The 14,435-nt window shown below is 45.6% G+C and overlaps 1 protein-coding gene across 1 annotated transcript in view; it reads left to right on the forward strand.

Annotated features, from left to right (window-relative positions):
• Positions 1 to 495: 495 nt before the first annotated feature.
• adam10a (ADAM metallopeptidase domain 10a) overlaps positions 496 to 14,435 on the forward strand; it is a 52,036-nt gene continuing 38,096 nt past the window's right edge. The window contains exons 1-2 of the mRNA XM_047042608.1: positions 496 to 697; positions 11,892 to 12,042. Of these exons, the coding sequence (XP_046898564.1) occupies positions 631 to 697; positions 11,892 to 12,042 (218 nt within the window). The 5' untranslated portion in view covers positions 496 to 630. The remainder of the gene's footprint in view (positions 698 to 11,891; positions 12,043 to 14,435) is intronic.

Here is a 14,435-nt window from a genome sequence, read left to right on the forward strand (position 1 = left end):
TATTGGGACGTGCGCGTGTGAGAGAAAGAGAGAAAAAAAGAAAGAAAGAGAGAGAAAGAGAGAGAGAGAAAGTAAAAGAAAGAAGGAGAGAGAACGAAAGCAAAAGGAAGTCCGCGGACTGCTGTGTGATATCCATTCTCAGCCACACAGCGGCAGAACTGCACAGTAAAATGACTGACACTGAGCGCATTAACGTATACACCCTGCTTACCACTTCAAACCTCTCCGCTTTTAAATTTCAGACACAAAAAAAGTGTTAAGAGTTTTCTTAGTCTTAAGAACATGCATATCGATTTGAAATTGTTAATTTTAAATTATGTTGTGTAAGGGGTTTGCAATTGAATGGTTGTGTTGAACAAGATAGACCAGTGTTTGACAATAGGGTTAAGTTTAAAACAGTTTGGGCCCACTTAGCCCCATGTCAAACAATATTGAATATTTGCATAACAGAAAGGGTGGAGAGACTGGTACTCTGCCCGCGCCTGACGTCAGGCCGTTGGAGACAAGCGGTGAAAGACTGCTGTGCTTTGGTACTAACAGAGAAGGGAAGGGACTGCTAGAACCAGAGAGGGCGACTGCGCCTTTAAGAAGTGGAAAGCGAAACATCAAGCGTTTGCTAGCTTGTTTACAATGAATTTATTCGATATGGTTTATATCAAACTGTTGCTGTGGTTTTGCTTTATTAGGAATATCAAAGGTAAGGTTCGATTTCGTTTGTTATCCCATTGAGGAAACAGCCCCGAGCTGCCTCAGTCAGACAGCTAGCTAGTTAGCTGGAATTTGCTAGTTTAGCACTAACTACAGTATGTTGCTGGATTGCGAGGGATGATTGGAAATTGATGTCCAGCTACATTATATATTTTTTTAATTATTATGGTGTTTTTCATAGCACACACAACTATGTGCTAGCTTGTGATAACGTACTAACCACGAAACCAAGCCCAGTATCTTACTCTACACTAACTGTATGGGCACTCACTGTACACGCTAGCCACTCTTTTTTAATGACGTTACAGTACTAGCTAGCTAGCTGACTACTACAATGCTACTAGTACGTAGCCAAAGCTTGACCGTTCTTTTGCTTGCGAACAGGCAAGTTCAAGTTCGTTTCGGTAACAAGCCACACAACCGAATTTTATTTTGGGCATAAAGTGAGGATAGTGTCAAGACACCCTCATAGCTACCTGTCAGTTTCTTCACACGTTCACCTTTATTGCCCGGCTAAATTGTAGAATTGAAAGTGACGTTGTTTATTTGAAATCAGGAGTGACATTAATCAAATTGTTTTAGTCACAGCTTGACTTCAAGTGGTTAGAGACAGGAGAAGATCCATCAATTGTGAAAATATCTTAACTGAGTCAGGAAGGTCCGACTGACGGACTCAATTTTGTCTTACTCCTGCCGAATAAACTAGCCGCATAATCTGTCTGCTATTTAATCAATTTTACATTTCTCTGCGCTTGCCTTTATCCAAGTGACAAATATTGGATCCATTTGTTTCGGCTCAAGGGACAGTTTTTCCCTCACTTGTGTGTGTGAGTAATTGATCCTCCTGGAGCTGCTGTTATGCACCCGGAATGTTGAGACCCCTGAGTGATGTCATGTTTGCTTGTCCTGTAATGGAAATATACATAACTATCAGTTGGAGATGAGCTATTGATACAAAACTAGTGTACCAGTGCTCAGCGAGTTTGTGACTTACTATTGCAATTCCATTTTAATATTGATAAGAATCACATTTGATTATTCATAGAATTATCTGACTGCATTCATATTCCAATAAAATGTCTGATATGACTACCATGGTGGAAACTGTATCATTGTGGAAGGCTCTGTTAACCCCATTTTTTCAATCAGATAGTTTTGAGAAGGCCCAGTCCGTTCCGTAGTCAGACAGGTTGGGGTTTGCTGTCCATGGAACATAGGATATGAGTGTTTATGCTTAGCCTGCTGTGGAAGTAAAAGATTCACTCAGGAAGCTGAATTTGATAATGGTGTCTTGTGGATCCTTATTCCCACCAACGACAAGTCACCAAAAGCAGTATAAGGATGGCTTCACTGCAGTATGGCTGCCACATCCTGTATTTGCTGAAGCAGTTTTGTAATTTGATCAATTTAACTGAAAAACCTAAAATAAAGATGCATATGTTTTGGAACTGTGTTGTATGGGAGATATGCTGATGAAGAATCAAAATGAGATTTCATGTAACCTCATATGTATGTTGGTGAAGCTGCCAAATCGAGTTCTTCATTATCACTCTAAAACATTTCCATGGGTGAATAATTAGTCATTCACATTGGGAAGACATTTTAGATTGGTAATCTTCACTTGCAGAAATCAATTACAAACTGGTCTGTCTGGATTCAAAAAGCTAGTTTCTTCAGAAATAAAGCAGAATAGGATTTAAGACTATCAACTACAAGGTCTATGTTCCATTGAATAGCTTTTTTTGTCTCCCTAGATAACATGTTGGTTCACTCAGTTCAAAAGCTCTGTAGAACAACTCAACACAGGGTTCAGTCCCTCTCTCCCATCCACTGCTTTCTCAGGGTTTTACAAAGAAAACTGCACAGGGTGTGTGAGAGTGGTGACTTCAGCTGACGTTTTGATGTATTGAAGAGCATTTGATACGAGCATATTAAATGATGGAAGCCTCAAAGAGACTGTGCCCAAAAGGCTACTTGGACGTCGAATAAAAGTATTTGTGTCAGAACCAGTGTATCAGGAACCAAATAGGGAGTCTTGTGATAATACTCTTTTGCTTGTCAGGCAGTCATGGCAAAGCCTCTCAAAATGTAGACTTATGGAAATATATTGAAATATACGTGGATTAGGCTACAGCTTGTTTCCCAAAGAGTCTCAGGTGGACTCTACAATTTCATACACAATATCATAGACCAATTGTTTTAGGTTGTGGGTTACATAAGAATAAATGCTTTGTTTTTTTGATCATCTTAAGAGTACCCCTGCTGCCTATCCATGAAGAATGTGAAGTCAGGCAGGCAGGCAGGCAGGCAGGCAGGCAGGCAGGCAGGCAGGCAGGCAGGCAGGCAGGCAGGCAGGCAGGCCAGGCAGGCAGGCAGGCAGGCAGGCAGGCAGGCAGGCAGGCAGGCAGGCAGGCAGGCAGGCAGGCAGGCAGGCTAATCATATGTTGTGCTTTTTGTTTGCGCGTAGGCCGTCTCTTCACTATCGGTGCCGCCCTTGGTTGGGCGCTTTCTGTTTGTCTTTGGGTGTTTATCTTGTAAAAATCTTAGGCCTGCCAAGGTCAGAAATGGGTTAATTGGATATTCCATCGCTCAATACTTCCAATGCCACATTTTCAGAGCAAACATGTAATTCTGTCTGCCTACATTGTCTTTTAAAGTGTAATAATAAGGGTGGTCTAGACATGGCGAGCATTAGGATTTCTATGTTGACTGTAGACCTAGCTTCACACTGAGTCACCAGCATTGTTTTGGGACCTATCATTCCAATCTTCTCTGGATAAGCCGTGATTAACCCACAGCATCGCCTCATTGCATCCAAGTCTAACCGTAACGCCCGGCACACTGACAGAGGCAACACAGAGAGGGAGCTGCTGTTTGATAGGTGTCTGCTGCTCACAAGTTTAACAAGCAGTGAAAGCAGAAAGGAGTAGAGTTTTAGTTCCATCACTACCCTGTTTTTGTTTTTGCATACCTCATCCTGCTCCCTGAGACTACAAACATGGGCAATCATAGTTGTATTTAACTTCCTGTGACTATATCCAGGAAGTGGGTTTGTGTATACAGCAATATAAAAACAAAGGAGGGAAATTAAACAGCATGCCCTTTTGATGCCTCTGCTCTTGTACAGATCCTCTGTTGGCACTGCACAATGTTTTATTATTGTGTGGATGGGTTTCTCATTCCAAGCATGTTTTTTTTCCTCATGCATTCATCAGGTATAATCACCTCTATTTCCCTTTTTTAGCAGCTGTGAAACTTAAACAATCTATGATTTCAGGATTGTCTCATTGCGTGAAGTTGATTACAGGGTTAGTGGCAGGTAGAAGTGATTTTTCATATTCCTGGTATGTAAGTGACAGAATACAAATATTCTATTATACCACACGTTAGCCTTACTGCATTACCTAATTCTGTTCAATTATTCAGTTGAAAGGCTGTTGACTGCTGATTTGAAATGAGATCATGTAGTAGCAGTGAGCCATGACAACAATCGGGTCTGTAATGGGACTTCAGTAACTTCATTGAGCTTTTTACCTCAACACCTTTGGTTGTTAAGTTTTAGTCTTCAGTTCAGTCTAAAAGGGGATAATCTAGTTCACCCAAGTTTCATAACATAGGGAACATCCTGAGAGATGTAGCTTGTTGCCTCGACAACCAGCTCTGTGTCAACGGTTTAACACCATGTCAGATGAGAAGTGTTTGTGTGAGCTCCTCGAGCCTGTCAACAAGGCAGCCTGGATGTTACCCAGAGTGAAGGGTAATGTGTGGGGAGGGTGAGTCATGACCCCGGCCTTTTCCACATCCTCTTTTCCTGTCAGGGGTTGCCACCCTGTCAAGCTTTTCACCTCGGTGAGTGAGGGAATGGGATGAATAACTGTTGACTTGGCTTACATTAAACTCAACCGTATCTTCCTGGCTTGTACTAGTTCTACTAGTTTGACCTAGACCCTGTTACTAATTAGGACACGTATTTCAACTTTTTGTTGGTATTGATCCTTGACCTTGTCTCAATGTTTTAAATATGGCTGTTTTCACTTTCATGCAGTGCTATATTGTGATTTGATCATGCCAAAGGTCTTTTGTGCATGTAGTCATAAAAGCTTTGCGTTAAGACATTTGCTATTTCATGCTAGCTTTTATTACACACTCTGTAAATGATGAAAAGCACTTCCTCATCTTTATCTTCTCACTAGCGAGTAGCTGGTGTTCCAGAGGCTTCTCTGTCAGTAGGCTGGTTTCCATGAATGCTGATAAGATCTAACATACCCACTCTACCTAGTATCATATACTACCCACTACCTAGTATTATCATATACTGCCCACTCTACCTATTATCATATACTACCCATTACCTTGCTACCCACTCTACCCACCCCAGAGTGATTGTAGTGAGCTTACCGTGGGTTAGTATAATGGAGTGCAGAGACAAATACATTAACTGCTTTATCCATTAACATAGAAAGGTAATGGGGTTTTAACAAAGCTACATTCAAATCGTTTTGTGTCCTTAAAGAATAAGTTGGAATTCCACCATTCGAGGTATAATAGTCCATAGAAAAGACCGTTTCTAACAAAGACAGCATTTGCCATACAAATTAGGCCTGTTTTGCATGAATGGCGTTGCATAATTTGTCAGTATTTGGTGTCTTCTTATATACTTCTCAGAAATAACAGGCTTGCCAAAACGAGTCATTATGCAATGAGCCGTCTGGTATCTGTTCAGTGTATGCCATGGATTTGTCTGCTTGTGTGTGTGTGTCTGTACGTTGCGGCGTGTTAATACAAACTGTAAAGGACAATGCATGTGGATTTGTGTGGTCCTTGTTATGGGTGGATGGAGGGAGGTCGTCTGAGCAGCCAGTGTTTGTGTTCATACAAGGACCTTGTTTGTTCTGAGGGATTGATCTCCCCCTTGTTCTCCCGTTACCACCACTTAGACCACTTGTCGTAGCCAATCACTGTGGTTCAGTGTAAACCGCTCGTTAAAGGGTAGCAGAGTGACTGGGACCAAATGCACACAACACAGGACGAGGGGATCAACAAAGGGGTATTTAATGAAAGATGGGGGGGGGGGGGTGGGTGGTGGAGGGGGTAGTGGACAGGAAGGAGGAGCAGGCTTAGCAGGTGAGGCAGGTAGGAGAACCAGGTAGGTGTGTGTATGCAACACCAAACGATCTGGCAGTGAGTCGAGTTGATTCAAAGCAGATGTGTGCTGAGAAAGTGGAGGGGAAGACACGGTCTGGATCACTGGCGCACGAGCGCGTGCGAGCGTACACACACACATACACACACACACAGGGCTAAACAGGAAACGGGAATAGGAGGTGAGGCGTGGACATTGACCCCCCCTGCTATCACAGTGGTGGGGCAGGGTTAGGAGAGCTCCTAAATCCTGGGAATGTTTCACCCCTGACTCAGTTAGGAACATGTTGTGGCTGGTGTGGCCCCTGCCTCTCTGACGGGGAGGGGTGTGTCCCACACAGACTACATGCAACAACACAGTCCATGCTGTAAGACTGAATGAGATACAGGATCTCCTCCTGTGTGTGTGTGTGTGTGTGTGTGTGTGTGTGTGTGTGTGTGTGTGTGTGTGTGTGTGTGTGTGTGTGTGTGTGTGTGTGTGTGTGTGTGTGTGTGTGGGGTGTGGTGACGGGTGTGTTTGTTTTATTAGTAATGGGACCATTACCCAAGCAGCTCTGTTTGAGCTCCCCTAATGTGTGCAGATTACTGGTTTCTACAGATATTATCCCCAGTGCTGTAAAGCACAGTGGTGGTCTCATATCAAACAGATCAGTTCCTAATGACCATAAGGCTCTTAATGTTTCTTCTGTTATTTTATTCTCTACTTGGTTTTTCACAATGTATGCTTCATGTTTTGGCCGCTTGCAATGTTTGGGGCTACCTCGTTATGATCTGTGACCTATGCTCTTTTGTAAAGCTCTCTCTTGGAAGTCGCTTTGGATAAAAGCTTCTGCTAAATGCATAAATGTAATACTCCATAGCATTTCAAGTTGTGGCGGCAGCAGCAAGGGTTGTGATAACTTTCTTGTCGTAGCAAAAACATCATTTTAAAACAAACCCTGGTCCTGTTGACCATGATGAAAGGAACAGCGAAGTCATTCGTTTCCCTTTCTGGAGGTAGCCACATTGTACGGGCAGCTTCGACTGATCTCAGGATCATGTCCTCGGGGATTCTTTGTATCTCTGACCACTCTCTCTAAGCCTGTGTTGACAAAGAGACAACCAATGAATGCTGGCCAGATTAGCTAGTCATGTTCACCAGCTGCGTGTGTAAACCGTTAGGCGTGTCGGGTAGTACAAACTAGGAGTGTGTCGTAGGGGGACACCGCTCTTTCCCCACTGCTGCATGAGTTCTGGAGTCTTCCACATGTGTTCTTTTTTCTTCTCCCCCGCTTGTGTTCGTTGCAGACCTGCATGGTATCGGGCTGCCAGAGCATGCTCCTTAATATCCCAGAGTTTTCCCCGCCGTCACGCGGCTTACAATAAAGTGATGGCTGAAGTCTGAGTCTGTGGCTGGTGTCCATGCGGCTCAGCCCTGGGCCCTCTCCCCACAGGACCGAGCCTCCCACCGTGAGGCCGGCTGGCCCCTGTCACACCCAGGAGGGCTCCTGGTGGTCTGAGCCCACGGATGGGGCAGATGGCTTCCTTTTAGCAGTCTGGCGCTGGCTTTACCTGCTCCGCCGAGTGTTTTCCTGGAATACACTTTTGTTTCTCACAAGGGGGCTACTAAGGTGCTTATTTATTTATTTTGGGCTGCAACCAGCAGGTCTACAGCTCGGTCGGTCTTCAAAAATGTCCGCTCTTTGGCTGTAGTCACAGCAGAGCTATTGTGAATTTGCTCATGTTTTTTATACATATCTCTACAGCCATCACATTTTAGATTTGGCTAAGATTACACAGTGCACATCTTCTGGTGTTGTCTGTGAGGGGCTGTATGTTTGACTGTCAAGGGGTGCTCACCAGGAGGCTGTGGACACGCCCTAGGCTGCTGAAGACTAGACTCTGGAGCACCCCAGCCTTCCTAGAACTCAAGAGGCCTCTTCTGGGTCAACACCGGCCTGGGCTGGCAACCTTAATAGTCTAATGGGCAACAGCTATGCCTGCCTGTCTGTCTGTCTGTCTGTCTGTCTGTCTGTCTGTCTGTCTGTCTCTGTGCCTGTCTGTCTGTCTGTCTGTCTCTGTGCCTGTCTGTCTGTCTGTCTGTCTGTCTGTCTGTCTGTCTGTCTGTCTGTCTCTGTGCCTGCCTGCCTGCCTTCTTGCTTGTGACATGATTTCTTTCTAATCCGGCAAAGAAGTCTATGAATAAGTGATGGCTGCCTCTGTTGCTGATAGCAGAATATGTGGCAGGCAGCTGCCCTAAAAGCTCTTAAAAGCCTGCAGTTTCTATAGTAATGAGTCATGGGTTCTTCCATTCCTCTGCTGTAATGTAACAAGCTTGCATCCAGCAGGCCTCCCTCAGATGGGAGGGACGGAGGGCCAGGGGCGGAGGGGTAAGGAAGGTGTGGGGGTGGCCGGAGAACAAGGGGCGCTCGGAGACGGAGCGGAGGACGATGGGGGAAGGAGACTGGAGAGGTGTGTTCTGAGATTTGACGCAAAGGCTGCTCCAGAAACAGGGTGGCGTTTCCTAGTCTCCAAGTCTATGTGTCCGTCTCCTCACAAGCGGGCTTGCTGGAAGATTGACCCCCCCTCTCCAGGAGCACGTGTGCGGACACGTGAGTGAGTCACAGCCGAGCAGGTGGATCCAGGGGTTGCAACTGCTGGCTAGTGCTCCATTCATCTCTCTTTCTGTCTCCCTCAATACCCTCTCTCTCTCTCTTCTTTTTTTTCTGCTATTATACCGTGTTTTCCTTTCAGTCTTCCTGTTTCTCTTTTCTCACGTCTGTCTCTTTGCTGTCTCTCACGTATTGAAATGGCACTGAGCTGGAGTTCCAGTGAGACTTTGACCTATTCGGAATGAGGAACATGTTACCAGGGTGTAGCCTATGTAATGCCTCCACAGTTCACACCCATGGTTTGTAAGAGTTTGTGGTAAATATTTTGGGGGGCATTTCCTCTGTGATCTTTCTGTCTAAATATCAAGTCCTGGCTGCTTGTTTAGTTCGAAGCAAGGGGAATGTGAAGTCTGAAGAGTAACCTTGTTTTGCCAGGCTCTAGATAGTTTTCTTGCTGCACAGTTGATTCTCTGGGTAACTGTGTGATTGTGTTTGTGTTTGTGCATGGCCGACTATGTGGTACCCTGATTGAGACACAAGACGGTTTCTGCTCTTGGACCTTAAAATTTTTTTTTTTTTCTGGACAGAACCCTGGAGTCTTTTATTTTTATTTTTATCACGCACCTCACAAATCAATAGCTGTCCACCTTTTGTGCTTTCTCACAGTCCTCATAACTTTTTCTCAACCTTCCAGTTTTCGTCACTGGGATAAAGGCTGTGCTACTCCGTGCTCGCACAGGTCCATTTTTGCGAAAGTAAAAACAGACGTATTGCCAATCACAGCAACTGGAGGACCGTTTTCTCCTATTGCAAATGCAATCTTGGCACTTTCTAGTATGAGAAGCAATCCGTGAATTCAGGTGGAAGCGGGAAGTACTGGACCAAATCAGACTGAAATGGCGTTAGAATCATGCGAGGGTTTTAGAAGAGAAACTTCCAGCATGCAGTCAGCATCACAGGTTCAGATGGCTCATCTCCAGTCAACTCAAAGTGATCACAGGAGTCTTAAAGAGAACCTGGGAAAAAAAGAGATGTCCATTCCCAGTTGGCCAGTTTATTAATTTTGTAATGTTTTCTAACCTTTTATCGAACCGTATGGATTTATAGTTTCCTTTGAAATGAATCAAATGAGATTGCTGCTCTATTTCAATTTGAAAGTGTTGGTTGCCAAAGTGTTGGTAGGAAAAGCTAGAGGAAAAACAACACCCTAATCTATAGTTTGACAAATTGCCTTTTTGCTTTGTTGGCAATATGTTGCTCCCTGCTCCAAAAAACACATTACAGCAGTGCAGAGGAAGGAGGGAAAGAAGGCGAGAGAAAGAGAGACTAAAGAAAGAGAGACTAAAGAAAGAGAGACTAAAGATAGAGAGACTAAAGATAGAGAGACTAAAGATAGAGAGGTGACTCCAGGCTGGTGATTGGATATCTCTGAAGGGTGGGAACCCCTGCTAGTTCCTCGAAATGGACAGAATGTTGTTAGTGTCAGAAAAGAACGTGCTAGGAGTCCCACCAGGAGGGATGGGCTGACCAGCATTGATGTGAGGCTCAACCTCACTCAGGGAGACGATGCAACAGGAATGGCAACAGTGATGTCATTGCCAGAGCACTGCAGTCTTGGTGTGTCCCTCATCTTGCAGTGAACAGTAGAGAAAGGGCTTTTTTCTACACTTCAAAAACAGGGCAGCAAGCTCTGTCTTTTACATTCTCAACGAGAGATGTGAATCCGTCGTGACACGTTTCAAATTGCTTTTCCACGGTTTTGATTATGTATTGGGGTGGAGTGGATGGGAATGCAGTGGATTCTAAACCTGACAGTAACCACTGGGCTCAGCTGCATCTCGGTGCAGGCAGGAACGGTCCTTCCTACGGGGGCGATGCAGGCAGCCGCCTAGGGCGGCATGAAGAGGGGGGCGGCATTTTCCCAAGTGCATCCATGAATGAACCCTCCTGCACTACCAGCAAAGGGCGCCAACCGCGCCACGTCATATGTCCGTGTTGTGGTTGGGGGGGGCGGCACCCCTATTTGCGCTCCCGGGGGGGGGGTGTGGGGGGGGTGGAGGGTGTTGCTGGTGATAGATCTAGCCTAGGGTGCCAAATGTGCTTGGACCAGTCCTGGGTGCAGGAATGGCCTTCAACAGGGCTGCTATTCTTAGCCCCAAAGAGAGATTGAGGAAGTAACCTCTTCACAACAAAGGTTGGATGAAAGGAAAACAGACACACTGAGTGTACATTCACCGTTCCAGTCATGTACAGGCTGCTGTTGTTTTGGCACAGCATCCATAGTTAGGGTTTGGTCGGCATCAAACGATAACAATAGATCCAATATCCGTTGTTTGAGAAACCTTCTCAAAGTATTTTGGCTCATCAACTCGCATTGCAAATACCCCGCCACTGGTGATACATTATGTAAGGGAAAATGTATAGAACGTCATCATCGGGAAAATAAGCCGCGACAGGGCGAACAGCACCCGGATGCGAAGCGGAGGGGTGTAGCTTCGTTCAAGTGAATGGAGCATCCTACAGCATTAAGAACAGCCGTGTAATAGACACACATGTTGGTTCGTTTCCAAGTTACACAATATGTTGCCTCGTGGCTACCCCAGCTCAATTTTTGCGCTGGACTAATTCAGTAACTCAGATTGCTATGACATCTAATGATTAGGCGTGGTTACCAGTGCAGCAGTTAGTTTGGAAGTTAATGTTTTACTCTTAATTAATTTCACATCATTCTAAATGACACTCCACTGACGTTCGCTAACCATTCCAGGATAATCTTGATGAATGGGATTCTAACCGTCAGAATCGATAGGGTGGTTTTAATGTGAATCTGTGCCCTTGGGACAAGGTGATCTAGCTATCCACCAACCTAACTCAATTATAACTGTCAATACCTCACTAGCTGGCTTATTGACATGGTTAGACAGCTACCCCAAAATTGCATTTTCTGCTTGTTATCTTATTTGTCTAACTAAATTACCTTCTCTTTGTTTACGTAAAGCTTCTTGCCAGAGGGCAGCCCTTATTGCCTAAATGGTTGAATGATGATGCAGCTGCTGTAGGCTAACTAGATAAACTAGTTAGTTACATTGTCTCTGCAGTTTGAAGCAGTTTGATGAATACTTGTAAGTAATGGCAACATCCCGAGATTTCCTTCCAGGCTTTTCACAAACCATTAATTTACCAAATATAGTAAATATATACAAACATATATCTTTTTTTGTCTTTAAATGTTTGTAAGAAGGCAGCACTTCTAAATCTTGTCATGGCAAAGCGCTTCTTAATTAGGGATTAGCATGTCAATTATGTGTCATGGTCTTGAAACCCCAGTGACTGCTCATAGATTCATTATTCATTCATCAGTTCTGCCTGTTCATCACTGATACGAGTCCAGCATCGATGAGTTGGTGACTTTGGCCAGTAACCTCCTGCATCCCCTCTCTGTGTTTTCAGGTCAGTATGAGAACCCTCTGAACAAGTACATCCGCCACTATGAGGGCCTGTCGTACAACACCGAGGCCCTGCACAGCAGCCACCAGAGAGCCAAGAGATCGCTCTCCCACCAGGACAAGGTCCTGCAGCTGGACTTCCACGCTCACGGCAGGTCAGTTGTGAACACCCTTCTCCCCCCCCCCCCTCACTGTTGCTTACGCTGACCCTTCTGCTAGGGTACATAACACACATTCAACCACACAGTACCTTGTCCATGTCAATGCTAGCACAGTCACTTATCCGAGTTTCCTCATTTGCGAGAATTCCCTTTCGGTTGATGGGTATCAACAGGAAAAAATCTCCCAAATCAGTCTTAAGAATGTGTTCGACAGCAAGGATGTTGCATAACAGGAACGTCCTTTACGAGGGATCAGGAACATTGGAGCATGGTGAAATACTGCGTGCCAGAACAGGCTTTTCCACAATGCCTGCCTGGGAGGCAGAGAGCCTTCCCCAGGTCCTGTTCCTGAAGCCCCAGGGACAGTCACACAAAGGTGCTCCCTGGGAACGGAGCCACAGAGCCCCGGCATGTACAGGGCTGTCTGTGGGCCTTAAGCCTCTTTAGTGTTCTGTCTCCAACCTGCCGCGGAGGTGTGTCGTGGGAAAGATGAGCTCGTGGTTATCGGCTCATTCGGTTCCTCCGCTTGTTGTAGTCGCCATCTTGCCTTGACCTTGACTGATGGATCGACAGGAGGCGTCTCTAACAACATCCCAGCCCAATCCATGCATCAGCCTGAAGGTTTATTTGGAGCGAGCGGCGAAAGAGGCTCTGTTTGTCTGCTACCTTATCGGTTTGTTCGTTCAAATTCTTTGTTGATGGGACAACATCCAGGTGGTCTGTCGCTCACTAATCTTCTGTTTCTATTGGTCAGGTGTTAGATCAAATCCCTCCATCCATCCCTTCAGCACGCTGATTCCACCAGCTCCAATTGTTCCATTCCCCGCCCCTTCACCTCTTTGTCTCTGAGCAGTACTGTGCTTCATTGTGCTGGGTTCTGACCTTGACGAGTGTGTGTGTGTGTGTCATCGTCCCCCCGTGAAGGCAGCTCGGTCTTCTTGTGTAACAGACACCGGGCCTTCAGGCAGGACTGCTCATGAGAGCAGCTGTTTGAGAGAGAGAGAGAGAGACGGCTTCGCCTATTGTGCTACCTCAAAAATCCCCGGAGCCGCCCCGGAGCGCGCTCGATTCTTTGCGCAGTCCCGACTCCTCTATTTATCATGAGAGGATCTTTTACCTGAAGATTATCCGACCAAACGCGTGGCTTTTCACTCGCGGCATTCTGGTGCCGCTCACGTCGAATTTAGGCCCATTTTCAAGGAAGTCAAGTCAGTCCTGTTGTCTTTCTCGACCACAATAGGGTCCAAGCTAGATAACGGTGGCACCATTTCAGTTTGGTAAATATCCTTTTATATATATACACGTGAGAGTTCCTGGTGCTGTGTTGTCGTGTTTCCAGAACAGTTAGCTCAGGCAGCAGTGCCCACCTCCTGGTAGATGTGGAGGACACCCTTATACCTGCTTATAGCCCTGCAGATGTTCAGTCATGCAGCTGTGCAAGATGCACATAGGGACCTGAGCGTCCGTCAGCGCTCAGCACTCCTGTAAGTCATAATTGCACTCTGCCTCCAGCCTTGAAGGGAAAAATGCCGCTTTTCTGGAGCTGTTTGTCTGGAGCACCTCCTACCTATCATTACAGTCTCGATACCCGACAGAGAGAAACTGAGAAATGGACGTGTAGTAGTAAAGACACAGAACCCTCTACTGGAGGTTATTTTAAGGTCGGCGAGAAGTTGTGGTTGACGAATGGAGGCTTCTGTCGTCATTTTGAACAACATGTTGACACTAGGCAGGTGGATGGTTACCGGAAGCGATGGTTACCGGATGAAGCGCAATGTAGGTTGCACCATTGGTTCCAGGAAGGGTGTGCTGAGGCTACTTCTTCAACCCCATTTTTTAAATGTTGTATCTGTATTGTAAGGAACTTAATTCTCTGCAAGCATATCCCCACTATTAGGGAAGGTCCTCTTTCTGTCTCTGTCTCCTACTTTCTCCTTCTCTCTCTCTTCCTACTCCTTTTTGGTCCCTGGTGTGCTGTGTGTGAAAGGGAATTGTGAAGCCTACAAATAAGCATTTTCCAACTCGCTGCTCGTGGCCCAGTGTTCAGCTCTGTATGTGTGCTGTTACCAGCCTGTCAGAATCCAGCTGATGGATGTTGGAACGGTTATAGTAGGTCTATTTTACTCCATGTCAGGCTATTCTGCTACTCTTGTGTTTGCTTCCTGTGTAGATACTCTCTTGTTCATAGCAATGTGGTTTGGTGACTCACCCAGCCTGTTCCACAGCCTCATCCATATTCAAGGCTGTCTGCATGTTTTGGAGTGATACAGGAAGTGAGAATGCCACTTGTGCGTCAACGCTAGGTGTTCCTGTCTCTCTCCAGAACAGCTATGTTAGAGCAGTGAACGAACACTTGTTGCCTTATTCACCCTGGGCATTCTAGAATT

This window comes from Hypomesus transpacificus, chromosome 19 (assembly GCF_021917145.1).
Source record: "Hypomesus transpacificus isolate Combined female chromosome 19, fHypTra1, whole genome shotgun sequence".
Lineage (NCBI taxonomy): Eukaryota > Metazoa > Chordata > Actinopteri > Osmeriformes > Osmeridae > Hypomesus > Hypomesus transpacificus.